Raw genomic sequence first — 19,194 nt, 5'->3', positions numbered from 1 at the left:
AGGTCAGGCTTACCAATCTATTCCTATACGTTGCCACAGAATCGGGATTGTTCGAATTGGATTCTCCTGAGTGGTTCCACTATTACACTAAAGGGTTAAGGGGAGGATTGAATAAAAGGGCGGATCCACTCGTAATTGAGTGCAGGAGAACGTTGAAAGTACCCTGTAGAGGAGATCAAATAAGGAGAACGAGGTGGGAGCAGTACAAGAGGCGATATGCTCAGAGAAGCACCGGCAGGGACCCGGAAGAATATCCCTGCTGCCAAGAAGATGGATTACCCCGCCGCTGGTGGCAACCCAACGGGCGAAGGGTGGAGCAGAGGGATAGGCCTATGGGTAACCCTGGTGATCCTGAGTCAAGCCATGTGCCCCACGAATGGCCTCCACGAACCCCAAGAGGGGATGGGGATGGAAACTAATCTCCCCACGGTCCCTCCAAACCTTACCCGGAACAGAGTTTTGGAATCCAGGGTACGAGTAGACTGGTTTACACCAAAAAGGGGGGAGAATCGTCAGTGGAATGGAGGGGTTAAATTGAACAAATCCAATCACCCGATGGCAACGGCTAGGAAAAGGAGGGAGGTAAGCAGTCTTCCTTTGATCACAACATGCAAAGAATGTAACAAAACTGTGTGGATTGGAGGGAAAAAGGAGAGTACCTTTGTGGGATATCTCCAAGTTAACCCTTTATGTTATGATAAGAGGAAACTGAAGATGTGTGCCTTGAACGGGAAAACATATTGGATGGGACAAAATGAGAAATTGCAAACAGCTACTTTAGCGAATGGACCTATATTACTCGATATGTTGGGGGAGAACGATGAAAGGGTTTGTTTAAGAATGGATAAAGTTTTTTGCTTTTCCAAGGACGAGGAAGGGTTAGACCCTGAGAACAAGATACAAAAGGTAGCCCTGGAATTTAAACGACAAGAATTGGCAGCTAAGAAAAAGAGAAAGCGAGAGGTAAAGAAAGGACTCCCACAAGTGGGAGGGAATCAGAAATGGGGAGAGGAAGAATGGCCTGCAGAGCGCATCATAGAATACTATGGTCCAGCCACCTGGGCACAGGATGGAAGTTGGGGTTACAGGACCCCAGTATACTTATTGAACCGGCTAATCAGGCTACAGGCTGTAGTAGAAATAGTGTCTAACCACACTTCAGACGCCCTGGAATTGTTAGCCAAACAACACTCACAAATGAGAGCTTTCGTATACCAAAATCGAATAGCTCTGGACTATTTACTAGCAGAGGAAGGGGGTGTGTGCGGGAAATTTAATGACTCAGAATGCTGTATCGAAATCAATGACTATGGAGAAACTATTAGAGATTTGGCTGCAGAAATTAAAAAAGTGGCGCACGTCCCAGTGCAGAAATGGAATTCGATCCTAAAAGCATCATGGTGGGATCAAATATTTGGAACGGGAGATTGGTGGAAGAAGGTGGGGTTCTTTATCCTGTGCTCAGTGGCTGGGTTAGTGTTCTTGCCTTGTTTAATACCTTGCCTAATAAGACTAATTCACACTGTGGTCCAGGGAATGCAAATAGCAGCCCTTCCTATGGATCCGGAATTAGCTTCAGGAGGATTAGCCAAAGAAAAAGCCACCTCAAAAATTATGAATTTAACCGAGGAAAGAAGTACTGCGGCTCAGGTGTTAGAAAAATTTGAAGCCCAGATACAGGGAGGAAACATAGAGAGAACATATTGGAACAAAACGACAGGGGAAAGGTTAACAGAATAATGGTTAAGAGGCTTTTTTATCTTGACAGAGAAAAAAGACTATAACCAGAACACGAATTAAATTGGTGAATTTGGAAGAGGGGGGATTGTGATAAATGTGCTAAAGTTAATTCGTGTTATCAAATTATACAAGGTAAATGTTGAACTGTATAAAATATGAATGTTAGAAATGTGTTCAAATGTACATAAAGTAAAGGTAAAATGTAGAAACTAAAAATTAGAAATTTCCTGGCTTGGGAAGCACAGGAGGGACACGAGGAAAGTATGATTGGAATTACCAGAGAGGGGGCCTTGAAACTATTGCTGCCGGGAATCCCTGAAAGGAAACAAAGAACCACGGAAGAAGAAGATACAAGTCCGGAGACCAAGATAATCACTTCAGATGGATATCTCTACTCGTCTCCGCTGAAATTAACATATACACGACACACCCGGGCCCGATCATCAACAGCATTGTTCCACCCTACCGGTCTATTCAGACCTCCGATACCAGGACTTGAATAATTAATGAAGACGCCTCGGAGAGGATAACGTCAGAATTTCGGACTTCACTCCGCGATCTTGTGTATAAAAAGGGACAGCCGGAGACCAGAAATTGTGAACTTGGGGGGGATACCAGGCTGACAGAGCTTGTTATCCGCGTTCACCCGGCACCGATCCCGGGCTCGGCGCTGTCCTTTTAAATTGTGGCTTTCCGAGACTGATATTTTGTCTCAAAATAAAATTCTAAATTTTGATACTTTGAATTTGGTCGATCTTATTTATAACACAACATCTACCTGCTTATAAGACTGCAAATCTAATTGTGCTATAAGGAAGTAAAAAACCTGTTGATTCAGGAGATCTCACAATGACTCCAGCTGAGATCATTGTAGAGAACATGGCTGTGGACAAAAATACATAGTGGTCTTATATTAGAAGTAAAGAAAGCAGAAAATCATGAAGAAAAAATACAGTACATTCAGGCAATAATCTGAGGAAGAATGAGGGAAGCCCACCTATATCAGCTGTAATCAGCTGGAGCTCAGGGTTGAACTTTTTGTTTCTTATGAGGCTCGTAAACTCAAAGGCCAAAGGCTAACCTGGAACTCCTCTAATTGAAGCTAATATCCTACAGCCTGGAATCAGACCAGGACGTTGAAGGAAACTGCTGTAGCAGAAATTATGTGTGATCCTGTGCTGTCAACAGAGGGGGAGGAAACAGGCATTTTTACCCAGTGCTGCTGTCTGTAGCATTATACAATATTTATTAAAACATCCTGGTAGAGGTAATGTACTTTTGAAAGGCATCTGATAAAGCTGGAAATGATGGGCTCTTACTCAATGCTGCTACACCAGAAATGTGGATTAAAAATTTGCTGACAGTACAAAAAGTAGCTCTTTAAAATATGAAGGTAACATTATTAAATAGTGGTATTTCTGCTAGGATTTCAAAAATATTGTGTTTGCATATTAAAGGAGTATTTAGTAATGTGAGGATGCACACAAGGGTCTGAGAACATGAACATGGCTGGTGAGGGTGGTGGGAAATTTTGTTTGAAACAAAGATTTAAGACTTTAATTTAGTTTGTCAAGCAAAGGCTTATAAGGTGATATAATCACAATATACATATACTTTTAAAGCAGAGAAGAGTTTTTAATCCAACAGAGAAAGACAAAAATATATAGCTGGAAGCTATATTCAGACAGAAAGCAATGTTAGTCTTTTTGAGTTTGATAACAGACATGAATATCAATGAAATTAGCAAATTCCAAAATCTGAGGAACCTGGGCCTTTCCACCCTAACAAGCCTGGTTTGTTTCTGGAAATTCAGGTTCTGATAAAATAAATTCTTACTGGGTTTAACACACAGAACAGTGTAACTCTTTTGATTTCAGCATGTTAGAATTAAGGATCAGAGAGCCATTTCCAGTTTAAGACCCTGAGGGTGGTGCAATTCCCACCTAATAGGACCCACTCACTAATCTAGGAGCAACATTGTGGCTTTTCATAAGGTAAAAGCTCTTTTCAGGTGGTGGAGCTTCCGTAGACCTTCTTGAGACTGTGAGATAAAACCCTGTGGAAAGCAAGTGCCATCAGATTTCTGTAAGGGTGGAGAAAATTTCCTTATATTTGTTTCCTGTACCATAAACTTAAAGAAGTTGTGCACACCCCTATCTCTGTACTTAAATCCAAAACACTGAGAAATTTTATATGCAGGGGCCTTAGGGAAGTGTGTAAGAGATGTAATTTGCAATTCAGTGCACTGCTACAAGTCTCTTGGACATCACAGTGACAGAAATTCAGTTCATAAGATCAGAGGTTTTTCCCTCATTTCTTTGTTGTTGCTCTTGTTTGGTTTGGGTTTTATTTCTAAATATATGCCTTGCTCACAGCTATACCTGTGCTGACCCTATGCCCCACTCATGTATTTTCACTGGGAAGTTTTGGTTGCTCAGAAAGTATTAAGCTAATTTACTGGGTTTATGCCTGTAAATATAATTGATTGATAAATTAAAGCTATCTAGAAATAGTCAGTGTATGAATAGTAAGAAATGCTTTCTTCCCCCTTAAAGTACATATAGAAAGCTTTGTTTCTCTTCAGGTTACCTCGCCCAATTGACAACATGATTAGGCCTAATGTGATCTGATACATACTTGCATTTCCTTCCAAGGAAAACATTAGAGGGCATCCACAAAGTAACATTCCTGCTCATTTTGGAGAAGGTTCTGTTTTTCTCTACCAATGAACAAAATCCTCAGACAATGGTAACGAGATTCAAATAGGAATATGTAACCCTTTGGATGTAAAGAAAAGTCATTTGAACCATAAGTCCCGTATTTGAAAGGCTGTTTACATTGCCTGTTTTTCAGTTTAATATGTAGCTCTTTAAACAATGCTGTGTCAGCACTGGGTGTTAATAGGAAGCAGGAAGAGAAGCCAACCCAGATTGATTGCTTAATTAGATTGCCACTCCAAAACCCTTTCAAGAGTATAGTGATTCATATGAGACAGTGATCATCAGCTCTGCTGTTGTGATAAGGGAAAACCAAATGTTCTTTTAAATTTTTTTTCTGATGATTAAAAGTAAATAATTAAAAAAAAAAAAAAAGAAAAAGCCCTTGAATTTTTGGCATTTAGTTGAACTATGACTAAGGGAATTATGTATGAATGGACAATAATTTATATCATTAATTTCAGCTGTCAAAGCGGGGGTTGTTTGCCTGTATGCATATAAAGACACATTTGATGAGGAAGTGGGGTACTTTGGCATCAATTATTATGCATTTTCCTTCACCATACTAAGCCTAAAGTCTAGTAATTATCCCTCTTAGGAGGCACCTTATTTTTACTCCAATAACAGGTATAACACATTTCAGCTATTGCTCACATACATATGTGAAGTTGCTGGAGTTTATCTTCCGTATACCCTACAAAGCTTTGCAACAAGTTTGACCTGGCATATTTCTGAAATATTGAAAGTATTTTAATTTTTTTAAATTGGTGAGAAAAGCAGGTATGTAGTTAAGACACAGTACAGTTCTTGTTGGTTTATCAAAAGAGATCACTTACTTTGGGAAAAGTGAAGACCATCCTGGGATGAAGCCAGGATCTCTGGTGAACCACAGGAGGGTCATTAGAATGAACAGGACAAGTGTAACAGTTTCTGGGTAGCTATAGCAGAAGTAGAATGAATTATAAATTTTCCTGAATTGACACTTGGATTTACCTGCTCTTGTTTGCAGATTTATAGTTTGAAATACCTAATTGGTCCAAGTTTCTTGTACTCCTCCTTAATCACCTGTGATGAAGCCTCTTCTCTAGTTGTTTTCTTCTTGCCACATTTGAACATGTTTTTAAAACTGGAATGTAAAGCAGCAATATTGAATGATGAGTTAATAGTGCATACAGAAAAAAGCGTCCAACCTTCCAGCTACCAATAGCACTTGACAAAAGTGAAATTGTCACTTTACAATGCAGTATCTCCCATTTAGTTATCACACACCAGACTGAGCATATTGAAATTAATTGACAATGCCCAGTGGGAGATTGACAAAGGCAGCAACAAAGTGTGTCCTATTATTGACCAGCTCATTTGGCCAGGAAGGATGAAACTTTGATCATGTAAACTAGTTGCAAAAATCAAATATATAACCATCTTTAATGAGAGTTTCTTTAAATGTATGGCTTTGCTTTATTTTTGAATGAAAAAGTTTTTTTCATGTGTGTAGCTTACATATTGATCAGCAAGTGTTTACTACAAACCAAGTTTTCATTCTTGGATAAGATTCTTACACAATGTTAAAAAGAGCATTATCAAAACAAGAAAAATTAAACTATAAATGTTCACATATAGAGTGGTAAGCATGGGATGATTCTGTCTGCTTAAAACTAGCCTTACTTATCATGCCTTGCACCGTAAGTAGCCATGTAATTTTGGAATATTGGTGTCCCGCCTCTCTCTCCAGATGTTAGTGAATTCAGGGAGAAAAAGGCTTTGAATCATCCCAAAAGAAGTACTGTCCTTTCCAAAACAATAAAAGGCCAAGCTCTATGGAGAAACAGAAAGCCTACCATATCACCACCAAATATAAATTCAGGAAAAGCAAAAGTTTCTTACCTCACATTTATGAACACCGTCATTGAGTTTATAACAGACATTGTTCAAGTATTCAAACCAATGTCTCACTCCAATAAAGGGTATATTCTTATGACTCTTACAGTTAACAAAATGTGTATGATTTCAGTATTCTTCTCTCTTCCACACGTGCTGATTAATGATGATGTGTGTATATTATAAAGGAGTGAGTACACACATTTGTGATATGGACTTTTCACACTGGGCTGAATAGTCCAGGATCCTTATTTTAGAAAATGTTTGTCCCATCCAGAGACTGAGCCATACTAATCAAGGTTGCAAAATCACTGTTGCTGCATTTTCTTCCTATTGAGCCTATTAAATTAAGATGCAATATTTACTCCTGGTACAAATTATCTTTTATATCAATGACCTTTACTTTTATTGATTATACCATTTACTTACTCAAACCCAAGGAAAAGCCACTGGAGCCAGACCCAGGAGAGCAGCAGAATAGTAACTGCGATGGGGATTGAAAGGATAAACCAGGATCCAAAATTGATGCACTGGCAACCTGGGTAACGTCTGGATGAAAGCAAAAAGAAAAAAGTTTAGTTCACCTTTGCAAAGGAATGAAGACTTGTGAGAATTGCCAGAAAACACTGCTGTGGGGGAGTGGCTGGCAGCAGACACCAGCATGAGGTGACCTGTAGTATCCTCTTGCCTCATCCTCCCATCCCGTTCCTGGTTGTCATGACCACTACAGGAACCGGCTGTGCCAGTCACTTGAGCAATGGATAAGCAAGAGGTCTGGGGTTCTGACACAGACTGAAGTATGTCTAAAGGGAGTTCAGTAAGCAAGGGAGGGCCATGCACAACCTAAGGGTTGTTGGGCCTATAAAGAAAGAGAAAGAAAAAAGTTTTTTGAGATGAGACTTTAGCACAAGAAAATATACTCAAATGGAAAAGCTCCAATGAATGTAGAAGACAACTGCGGAAGCAACACTGAAACTTGTATTGTTTAGACTTCCACAAGTGAATCAAAACTGATTAAAATCAAAATTATTATTACTAATTTCCATAAATGTTCATTGGCCAGGTAGATGATCTCTCCACTCATCTTGTCTCTTTGAGGCTGCCTCAATCTACTGTTTGTAAATGTGGGTCATTCAAGCAGAGAACTCCCTTCCATGTGCATTTAAGAAAAGAAGGACTTTTGTTCTCTGAAAGCAATTGCTTTACTCTTGAATTTGATTGATGCCAAATAGGCAAAAAAGCAGAGTAAAAACAGCCTGTTTTCCAATTTATTTTGTGAACAGAAGTTGCTCTTTCTCTGGGTTCCTCCAGCTCTAGTGAGAGAGCTTTTAATGCTAGAAGTGAAAAAATTCAAGTCTCCTTGAGCAGCTTTCCTTCTTGACACAAAAATCAGATGGAAGGGGAAAAAAAAGTCCAGATAGAGGGCATCCTAATGACTATTTCCAATTATTAGCCAATTTTTTGTATTTCAGGTCTTGCTAGAAGGAACATAATTTTGATGATTCTAAAGGGTATTGAAGCTTAAAGTATTTATTATAAATGTTCTCGTAAATATTGTGCAAATTTTAGGCTTGATCTATATTTACTATGATGTTTATATATATTGCAAATAAAGTGCTAGCAGGGACCAAATCTAAACACCTGCCCTTTTTTGAGGTGATGCTCTAAGTTGCAACTGTACATAATGATGGGACAATGAAATTCTCACTATAACAACACAGAACATAAAAAGCATTGTGCTGTTACATAATTTATTGATTACATGGCTATGTACCTTTTATTACATGGTTAGCCACATCGATTTCTGAATGTAAAAATTCCAAGATAAGAAAAAACTGACATCGGCTTAGTAATGCTGTAACATTTCATTATGTGCTAAAGTGTTTATGATCTTTCCTGAAATATGTGTGATAATTTCTTATTTGAGCAACAAAAGAAGCTCTTAAAAACTTTATCCTAAAGAGTCAATTCCATTACAAAATGTTAAGTTTATTGTGGTCAGATTCTACATTATGTTTGCACAGGGACGAATATTTGTGTAAGTATTTCTTGTAGTCTGAATACTGAAGTTAGGTATTCTTCCTCTCCAGAGCAAATATTCCTCAGGTAGAATTGATGATCCATTTAAATGTTTTTTTCCAAAACAATCTATTACATAGATCTGCTATTAATGGATTATCTACTACAGGTCTTGCCTGAAGCAAGGATGGACAGACACGCTGATTTATTTTCTAAACCTATTTCCTCTGGAAAAGGAACAAGTGTGATTGATTTTATAATCCTCTTTCTACAGTGATTTAGTGTCAATAACAGTAAACTCTTTGCAGGCAAACACTACAAATGCTATCAACACCTTGCCTTCAACAGTTTTGTCATGCGCAATGCAAAAGAGTGGATAGAGGGCAAAAAAGGATTTTGCTTTATTTTGTTTTATTTCAAAATTGGAGTAGGACTGTTTCTGACAATGGTAATTTGCAGAAAAAAAAAAAAAACAGCAAGAAACATTGGATTTCAAGAGGTTTGGAATAAAATCTGAAAGTTTTCTTTTCAAAGCAGTTCTACATAAATAAGAAAATTAATATTAAAAAATTCTTTGGAAAACTTTAAAACATTGTTCCATTGAATGCAAGTTTCAGACTGCCTTGAAATTACTTGCTTTTTTGTTGATTAATGGACCCGGATTTCTCACTTCAACAGTGCTTAGCCTCTTCAAAATTTCCTGATGCTCTTTGCTAAGCAGATTGAACACATTTCCTGCTGTACTTAGAAATTAATAACATATATTTGGATAGTGCATGTTCTATTCATGCTAAGTATTGCTTTCCTTCTCAGAAAAATCTACTACCCAAATAGTAAAGTTCTACTTAACCAAACAATGGTCATCTTGTTGCATATGTTGGCAGATCACTTACAGACCTTCCCTATGTAAGGCAAATACAAATATGCAATTTCTTTTTATCCCCTTAACAAGCAATTAAGAAAAGTAATGGAATCAAATAGTATCAAATCAAAGGGCAAAGTTTCTAATGTGTTTTAGGGGAGCCGTATGAGAGCTCAAGAAAGAAAATTAAAATTATGGACTAAGAAGAATACAGATAATATAGTCTCTTACGAATTGAAGTGCTCAGTAAAAATCAGATTAGTCGATGTTCCTGTGATTGTGGTCAGTCCTCCAATGGTAGCAGAATAAGCCACACATAAGCACATCACTTTGAAAATCCCACTGTATTTGTCCTTTCTGCTTTTTCTCTCTGCTTCAGCAGGTGGTAGGTTCTGCTTAGAAAGTATATACACCAATTAATGTGTAAGAAAGGCTCATCATCAGGCACAAAAAATAGAACTCGAGGATATCTCAGAAGAGCCAGACAATTTACTGGCAATATAATTGTCTGCAGTGTGGTTTGGTTCACAGTTACACTGGTAATACAATTATTCATGTAAAGGAAAAGGAGGCAGACTTAAACCCTGAAGTCCTTTCCCTGATCAGAGTCTTTACAGAACTGCTTCTGTATAGATTGATACATATACACACACCTGATATATAGAGTTTGTACTCTGGTGAGGTTGCTTTTACTTGTGTGAAATGGGAGGACAAAACCAGTAATGAAATAGCTATACAAGCAAAGTGTGTACAAGTGTGTGACTACAGATGTATTTCTTATTCACATGTAACCAGCTTCATTGCAACTTGTGCCATTTTAGGTGTGCCATAGAACTGAGATTCAGGTTAAGCTTCACTGCATAATAAAAATACACTTTAAGTACCTGTTCATTTCCTTTTTCATTTTCCTTTTCAACTGTGCATACTGTACTACCCACATTGTTGTTATATCTGGAAAAACAAAGGCATGTATTGTAACAAACAGATATTCTATTTAGATGAATTGTTAGAACAGAATTTACTAAATTAATAAAAATTACCCATTAACTTGTTTTTCTTTCTCTTTCCAATCTGGGTTTTCATAGTCTCCTATATTTTCTGTAAGACAGTGATGCAAAGACAAAAATGTATTTAAGGGAGTAAAACTGGAAAGGTTCCATCAGCATACGTCATCCCATGCACTCACTTCACATCATCCCATCAATATATTTGCAAGCACCAATCTTAGAAACAGTTGATTTGTGCCCTACTCCTTCACGAATCCTGTTCCTCAGAATCTGAACCTTCTAATGCGAACAAATATTTCTAATTTACAATCCAACTGTGTAGGTGATCAGCTTAAATTCAGTTGTTCTTCCAACATTACCCTACAGCTTAAGGAGCTCCTTTCTTGTGCTAACTTTTAAGCCTTAGTGTATCTGTAGCCTGGAGTCATATTTCTTTCCAGCCATCTTATAAGGCTGATAAGAGAGGCTGATAAGCCAGCCCCTTCCCTTCTCCCCTCCTCTCCAGCTGCCACCTTCTGCACCTCTTCAGTTTTAATTTATCTTTGTGGTCATGAGAGAGCTCACACAGAGCTTTCCAAGAGGTCTCACAGTGAAGCAGGTGATGATGCCATTTAATTGTGCTTGCTCTGTTAATTTCTGATGAGTGAGGGTGGCAAGGACAGAACTGCAGCGCAAGCCTACCGTCCAGCTCCAGTGCTAGGTTGATGGAGCCATTAGAGCAAGACATCTCCAGCTCATCCGCTTCTGCTTCAGCTCTGATGATCTGCTGAGCTACAGCTTCTACAATTGGCATCACCATGGCAGCAGCAGAGGTGTTGCTGAGCCACATTGACAAGAAAGCACAGCTAACCATGAAACCCAGCATAAGCCTGGAATAGGAGACAAGAGTCTGTAAGTGCCATGGTTACATTTCCTGTCATTGCTCTATTTAAAGTAAATTGAGAACTTTGTCAGCAGAAATGATGAAACACTGAAAATTTAAAACTAGTAAGTCTGAAAACATTTTTATATTAAAATTGTCTCTATCTAAGACACTGAAATTATCATATTTTAGAGGTTCAAATATGTTATAAAGTGAAGCAGAAACAATAATATTTATTTACAGACTTATACTCTATTTGCACCATGTTTGAAGAAAGAGCACCATGCATGTCACAAATTCAAATGAAAGTTAAAATGGCTACACTGCTGATGCTATTAATCTTGTATTGTACAGTCTAGGTCAAAACCCAGGAGTTATCACTTAGACTGTTAAGTCCTCTAGACATACCAGTTACATTGTTATAGGAAGAAATATTAAAAATTCAGTAAGTGGTACAAAACTTAGTTCTTATTCAGAGCACCAAGACAAGTGTAGGCATTATTTGGGCTTCCATAAATGTCATCTTTGATATTAAATGGGAAAGGGAAGGTCATTACAATTCATTAATCTGGTCTTGGCTCAGCTTTTTCTAAGTTTACTACAAATAGTAATGCAATGCACTGAATTGCATCAATGACTGAAAAATCAAACATGCCATGTCATATCTGGTGAAGTTGGATCATAAATTTAAAACACAGGTCACAATGTTGTTTTTAATGCATTTCTTGGAGCTGAAAATGTGAACAGTCCTCTTGACTGCTTGTTCCAAGGTGCTGTCAGTGACATTACCTTGACAAACCCCTGCCATACATCATCTCAGCAAGAGAACTAGGCGAAGGACTGGTGGTTTCTCAGAAGACATCTGAGCAATTTGAAAAGTTCTTTGCCCAGACTTGATCAGAAGCTTCACAAAAAAAGTCAGTTTTACTTTGTACATGAAGCCAATATAGAAATTATATAAAAACCATGTAAACATTACTTGATGATGTGCGAATACCACCAATATATCTCTTTTAACCTTTCATTTCAACTAATAGGAACAACATTTCACCTTTTTCTCAGTAAGGGAACCTTTTCATTCCTTGTGCACTTTTAATTGTATGGTGATCAAATGATCCATAGACTAGGAAGTCACAGACCTGACTCAACACAAATTGTCATCCATTAATTTAGGCAGTTTTTTGATGAGGTCCTCAGAGAGGAGTTGAAGAAGGATTGTGTTTCTTATGTGAAACATGTGTGTCAGAATAAGCACACTGAATACGAATTTTCACACTGTAAAAAAATGCTATTTTAGTATAACTTGCAAGTGGATTTAAAAATAAAAACAAATGAAGACATTAGCTAATGTATTTCAAAACTATTCATCATAAATTTCCAGCATTAGATGGATTGATGGTCAGGTATAATGGATAGTCAGGTGACCATCTGGTACAATATGGTGGGCCCTATTGAGGGACTCTAAAAGTGATTGCAAAATAATAAAATATATCCTATCTTGTTCAGCCCCAGTTTTTCTAAATTATTTTCCCTGTGGTATTGTTAAAAACCATTACACATGAAATCTTACTTATGCAAATCTTAATATTATGCATTATATTCAAGTATAAAGTCACTTTTTGCTTTGTAGTGCACAAAATTGGTATTTTATTATCCTTTCTATTCCCTGTAGGTTGCAATGACATATTCACCTTTCTCTGTTAGTTGGCAGATTTTACTGCATAGTACAAATGACAGAAAGCCTTTACAGGATCATGGAACAATCTGGGCTGTGAAAAACCCTTAAGATCATCAAGTCCAACCAGAAACATGACACTGCCAAGTCCACCACTAAACTATGTTTTTAAGTGCCACCTCTACGCATCTTCAAATACCTCCAGGGATGATGACTCAATCACTTCCCTTGGCATCCAATTCCTATGTCTGATCAACAATTCACTGAAGGAATTATTCCTATTATCCAATCTAATCCTCCTCTGGCCCAACTTGAAGCAATCCTTGTCCTTTCACTTTTCATGTGGGAGAAGAAGCTGATCTTCCGTGGCTACAGCCTTCTTTCAGGGAGTTTTAGAGAGTGATAAGGTCACCTCTGAGATGCTTTTCCCCCAGGCCAAACAACCCCAGTTCCCTCAGCTGCTCCTCATAAGACTTGTGTTTCAGATCCTTCATGAACTTAATTGTCCTTCTCTGGACTTGCACCAGCACCTCAATATCTTTCTTCTAGTGAGGGGAATCAGAACTGAACACAGGATTTGAGGTACAGCTTCACCAGCGTTGTGTACTAAGAAACTATCCCTGTCCTTGTCCTGCTGGCCGCATTATTTCTGATACACATCAATTTCTCCAGAAGAATATACAACGTAGAATCTGGAAGTCTCTGGTATTTTACTTGCACTGCTGCACCCTTTATGACCTCTAATGCAGAGGTGTCATGCAGTGATATCTCTGCCTTGGGCTGGGTGAGGTTGCAGTGTGCACAGGCTGCCCAGGGTTTGCTGCCAGGCAGCAGCTGAGAAGGGAGTGTGCAGAGAGCAGCACCGTGCCTGCCATGGGCACAGCTGTGAGCAGCAGCTGCTGAGAGGTGGGTAGATCCTCTCCTTCACAAATCATTTCATCATTTGATCATCCCTTTGTCATGGTCAGCAATTGTAATAGATATGAAGGATGCTTCCTCAGGGTTACAACTCTCTGGAGTCGCTTTAGGTATCCTCAGATGTTGGCTTCAGGTTTGACTGTTCACAGCAAGTTCCCCAGCAACGCTCAGCTTAGCACAGCACACCATCCACTTGTGTTCTCCCTTTCAACATTTCAGCTAAAAGATGGGAATTTAGAAGTGTTCAAAAGAGAAGTTGAAATAACTAAACCTGCATTGCACAAGAATACAGCTTAAGATAATGGGAGGCAGTAGAACAAAAATGTAAGGAGAATTTTTTCCAAACAGAAAGCTATCAGCTATCAAATGAGGCAGAACTAAATCAAAATACATGTTATATTTAGAATAAGGTCAGTCAAATTACTGAGGAATAGAAATAATCCAGCGTTCCTATAAAGTGTTTTTAGTCAAATCACTTAAACGGCATCTTATTTTTTAGTCCCAGGATTTCTGGTTTTCTGACCATTTGCTTCCTTTCTGCTTCCTGGCAAGGAGTCATGAGCATGATGTATTCAGGGAAGCTAAACTTGCTCTGTAGCTCTTATGTGCAGCCTTATTGGTACACTGGCAGATGCCTCTGTCAGCCTAAACCTTCTCTGCAAGTTTGCAAAGCCAGAAAAGAAAGATTTTTCATGTCCTAAGATGTTATTGATAGTAAGGAAGTGTTATTTCTTTTCCCTTGTCACCTCATCCAGCTGAGGAAGTGCCTATCCTTTGATGTTTTTTCATAGGTAGACAAAGAAACACACCTTATATAAAGACTTTTTTTTATGTTGTAGGCATTTGGTGGGCATGTTCCAACGACCATCAAGAAACAGGACCCCTATATTATTCACAAACTAATCATACTTTTTGTTCAGAAGGATTCTTATAATGAACAGAAACACTGCAGAGGACTTCCAATTAGGATTTCAACAAAATATTAAAGTGTCACCTACAAACCTTTCATATCAATTTAAATATCTACTTTGCTTGAGTAGAAAAGAAAGGCTGGATTTCTACTGTGGAAAAAGCAGTAGGCAATTATTTCTGGAATACATAGCTTTCCATAAGTATTATTGTCCTTCAAGACATTGTTTAGCACATACCATGCAGGGTTGACACCCACCAGCATCACCATTTTTAAAGCCACTCTTTTGTGCAGATTCCATTTTTCTATTGATGTTGCCAAACAAATTACTCCAATCAGCAGCAGATGAAAGTCTTTAAAATAAGCAGATGCTACCTGAAAAAAAATTAAAAACCACAAAACAAAAAGAAAAATAAGCTCTTTTTTTTTTTTTAATGGTTAATTTGTTTTAGCATTTGGTAATATCACTTTAATGAAAAAATCAGTAAGCCTATATTATGAAAAAAAATAAATAGTCTCTCTTTTTTGTTTTTTTTTTTTTTTTTCCCCCCTTAAAATTAAACTGTAAAGTTCATTGGAACTCTTAAATTCATTTAACCAAATGATTCAAGAATAAGTGCATTAAAGTGCATATGGTTAAAAAAAAAAGAAAAATAAAGCTTAGGATAGAACACCCTAAAATCATCAGTCACATCTCACACACACACTAAATCAGGATTAAATGTTGGTTTTGTTACTTTTTAATCTATCCAACAGGTAAAATAACAACTTTGAGCATAGACTTAGATTATGACTATCTGTGATTTCATCTTTTTAGCACAAAGGTGTATACTCAGCAGTTTGCACATGGGGTCATTATTGTGACATTTTGCCTCTGTAATATTAAGGATATTTCATAACTATCTAGCATTTTCCCATCAACTGGCATCTAAACAGTGAGCCACTATCTAGAATAAATTATTACAGAAATTTTTAAAGAAATATAAACAAGTCCTAAAGAAAAAGCATGTAAGCAAGTCTTGAGGCTCAACTATTGTGATTGGCACTCAGCAAATCCATGAGCATGCCTGACACATTTCAAAATTATGTGTTTCATTCTTTGGAGTTTTGATTCCTGATATGCACAGTATAAAAAAGAGGGTTACCTGCTTGGATCCCATTATACCAAACAACGGGAACATAAAGGCAGGGAGCAAAGCTGAAACAGCCAGTGGCAAAGCTTCTGTGAGCCAAAAGATGGCAATTACAAACAATGTGTATGCACATTCTGCTTCCTAGAATACAAAAGGCACCAATAAAAACATGATCATCCAGGGGGAAAAAAAATCACAATTCAAAAAGTACAGCTCCATCAGTACAGAGATTCCCCACGCCTGGAAAATGCATGAGTCAAAGGACCAACATTTAGGGTATTTTTTGTGTACTATTGACACTCCTGCTGAGATATGAAACACAGTAAAATAGGTGTAGGGAGTTCTTTTTTCTAGGAGATAGTGTAATCATTTAAATTCTATCACTCAGGGAAGTTGGGAAAAAGTCAGCTGCCTATTCCTTCAAGGACAATTAATCATCTAGGTCATTCTGGAGCATTCTCAGGCTATGAATTCCTATGAATCAAAAGCATTCTGCCTCTGTAAGCAAACCTTTAAGACTCCAGGAGTACTCACAGTCAATAATTGGTCAAATTTTTTCTCTCCTGAACTTTTGTCATCAGTAACAATAAGGCAAGGATATCATCTAACAAAAAAGGTATCATGCAAGACAGATAAGAAGCCAGCTGTTGTTTTTAAGGCTTATAATTTTAGTGAGTATCTTTTGTTTCAACTCCTTAAAACCAGGAGATTTTTTCTTTTTTCCTTTTTTCACTTTTTTTTTTTTCTCCCAGGAGAATAATTTTCAATGTTGCCTGTAAAATGCAACCTCAGACAAATATAATGAGGTGAAGTAAACCTAGCTTCTTACAGAGTATTAGAAATATCTTTGTGTAGTTTTAAATTTAAATTTCTGTTTTTAAGGAAAATGGTTTGGAACACTTAATGCCCCTGATTAGGGTATGAAATTAGTCAACAGCAGCAGAGATGGTTTGTGCTGGGAAAGAAATAGCGTAATGATGTCGTTCTTGGAACCTTTGACTGAAAAACAACCATATTAAACCTAAGTCAGTCAGCTGTGTAATTTATTTTGTGGAAGATATTTTTGTTATATATGAAAGAATTTGAAAATATCCATTCACCTAGCAAATGTTCATCTCACTTAAGTCCTACCACATCAAGAATTTCCCATGAGTTTCCTCTCAGAAAGGAAATTGAAATGTTGGAACTGTGATGTGAGAGTGTGAAGTACGTGGCTCTGTAACCACCATCAAACTGTGATTCAAGGACTTCTGAACCAAATTACATAGCATGTGCAATACACACATGATACCACATCACAGAATTCCATTTCATTCTGCTGGCATCAGAGCTGTACCAAAGAGAGTCACTAATGACATTGTTAGATAGCTGTTTCATCAGCGTGAAGTCGTAAGAGTTAGTGAATGCCAGAATTAATTTCAAGTAAAATAAAACTATGATGTCCTGTCATAGCTTTTGCTCTATTTAGGAACAAGAGGAAACTTGTCTGATCTCTGATTTCAGTCATTTCCTATCAGATAACCCAAAATATGATGAACATAAAATCCTTCATTAAACAAAAAGTAATTGCAGCTTCTTCCTGACAATTCATCTCCATTGTCAATCATACAGAGCAGTTTTAAAGGGGGGTGAGGGGTGGGGGGGGGGGGGGTGGGGTGGAGAGAACAATATTTTCAATGAATTACAAATATTGTTAGAAAACAAATATGTGATTCAGAACTTCATGCATCTAGTACAGAATTTTACATTGAAGCTGTCTTCTCTACATTTCTGTGAAAATACACTGAGTTGACAAAAAAATAACCACAGTTAGTTGACAAAAATAACTGCATCATTATTCATTTAAGGTCCCTTCCAACTCAAACTATCTGTGGTTCTGTTAATTTGAAAAGGTCTGTGAATCTCAGTCTTTACATACAGGTGCAAAATAATTATCTCTCCAAGCAGGTCACTTACTTTGGTTTTGATGATAAGTGGAAGTGGAAGTAAAAGCAGTGGGGTGAGGACAATGAGCAGGAACCTTCGGTAAACCAGGAGATAGCTAAGAATCTTCATGGTTGATGGCTGTTATATGAACTTTCCTGAAGAAACTGCCAAAAAACATGTCTGACTTTAAATAGCTGACTCTGATTAATATTTTTCCAAGCTATCACCTTTAGCCATTGCTAAAGCAGGCCAGTAAAACAAGTTAAAATTAAATCTGGGTCTTTATTGTTTTAGCAAGTTTATTAACAGTAGGTTGATAAGATAAGTGTTTGCCTTAAACCAAGGCTAGATGTCAGCCCTCACAGGACTTTCTCTCCCTGCCCTTCCTCATAACAAGTTTATGTAATTACAACAGGTTTTAGACAGCTAAAAAAATTAAAAACTTCAGGTGCTCTCCCAGTCACTGTTGACTTCCATGGGAAGTCAAAACATGTAACATATATGGAATATATGTTCAAAACATATGTTGGGACATTTATGTGAAATCATAAGCACAATAATTTTATTGAACAGAATTAAAATTTCTTCATTATCTTCTCTGTCTGTGGAGATATTTGAAACTTCATAGGACAAGATCCTGAGCAACCTGACCTGAACTTTGCTCTGCTTTCAGTGAAAGGTTCGACTAGATGACTTGCAGAAGTCCTTTCCAGCCTCAGCCTTTCTGTTGTTTATATCTGTCTAGAATCTAAAGTATATGAGAAAAACAGGGACTTTTTTTCTGTCTTGCCAGACAGGGAATAGCTCATTTTCTCTTCTCATGCAGAAAAAGGATAAGTTTTTTGGGGTTTTTTATGTACATAATATAAAGTTTTGAGGAATTCTAAGAGTAGGAGGCTTTTTGAGACAAAAGTCAAAAATAAATAAATCCTTTTGCCTGAATTTTCCTCTTTTTCAATAAAAAAGAAAACTTGGTACTGTCTTTGTAATACAACAAAATGGCATCAAATAAAGAACAGGAGAAGATAGGAAAGAAGCTTGTACACTATCAGTAGGTGAAGATTAAAAGGGGGAAAAAGACATTGTTTTGTGTTCAGGATCTTACACGAAGCAGAAAGTCAGAAGGGGAGACAGATGAAGGAGTGTTTGAGCTGCCATCAGAACCATCCAAAGGACAGGTAATAAAGGTAGATTTTTGCCATCCATATAACCTTTTGATTATAAGAATCCCATGTGCAGGTGAAGCAAGTGATCAGATTGTCAGTGTAGAGTGCACACTTCTGTCCTCAGAAAGGTAAGACTTTGGCTATGGGAAAGCAGTATCTCATATCAAACTGTCAGAAACCAATTGACTGAAAACCCAAAGGTGAGAAATAAACTGGAGAAAATATAATGAAATAACAGCCTTGCTATGAGGGAATTGGGAAAACAGCTTTTACACAACCTAGGGAGATCAGACTGAGACTTCCTGGGTAGATAATGTAAGGAATTAATGATATTCAAGTGAACAGGTAACATTTGAAAGGGGCTGTTCTAAATATATAAAG

General features: G+C 37.5%; 1 protein-coding gene across 1 annotated transcript in view; it reads right to left on the bottom strand.

Moving 5' to 3' along the window:
• Positions 1-17,776, bottom strand: part of SLC13A1 (solute carrier family 13 member 1) — a 31,328-nt gene extending 13,552 nt beyond the window's left edge. The window contains exons 1-10 of the mRNA XM_040062095.1: positions 17,678-17,776; positions 15,734-15,862; positions 14,827-14,963; positions 10,905-11,092; positions 10,257-10,314; positions 10,101-10,167; positions 9,448-9,611; positions 6,765-6,884; positions 5,485-5,583; positions 5,294-5,395 (exon numbers count right to left, since the gene is read on the bottom strand). Coding sequence (XP_039918029.1) covers positions 5,294-5,395; positions 5,485-5,583; positions 6,765-6,884; positions 9,448-9,611; positions 10,101-10,167; positions 10,257-10,314; positions 10,905-11,092; positions 14,827-14,963; positions 15,734-15,862; positions 17,678-17,776 — 1,163 coding nt within the window. The remainder of the gene's footprint in view (positions 1-5,293; positions 5,396-5,484; positions 5,584-6,764; positions 6,885-9,447; positions 9,612-10,100; positions 10,168-10,256; positions 10,315-10,904; positions 11,093-14,826; positions 14,964-15,733; positions 15,863-17,677) is intronic.
• Between the last annotated feature and the right edge of the window lie 1,418 nt (positions 17,777-19,194).

This window comes from Hirundo rustica, chromosome 4 (assembly GCF_015227805.2).
Source record: "Hirundo rustica isolate bHirRus1 chromosome 4, bHirRus1.pri.v3, whole genome shotgun sequence".
Lineage (NCBI taxonomy): Eukaryota > Metazoa > Chordata > Aves > Passeriformes > Hirundinidae > Hirundo > Hirundo rustica.
The sequence above is the reverse complement of the archived record's forward strand: the minus strand, read 5'-3'. Positions and strand labels throughout refer to the sequence as shown.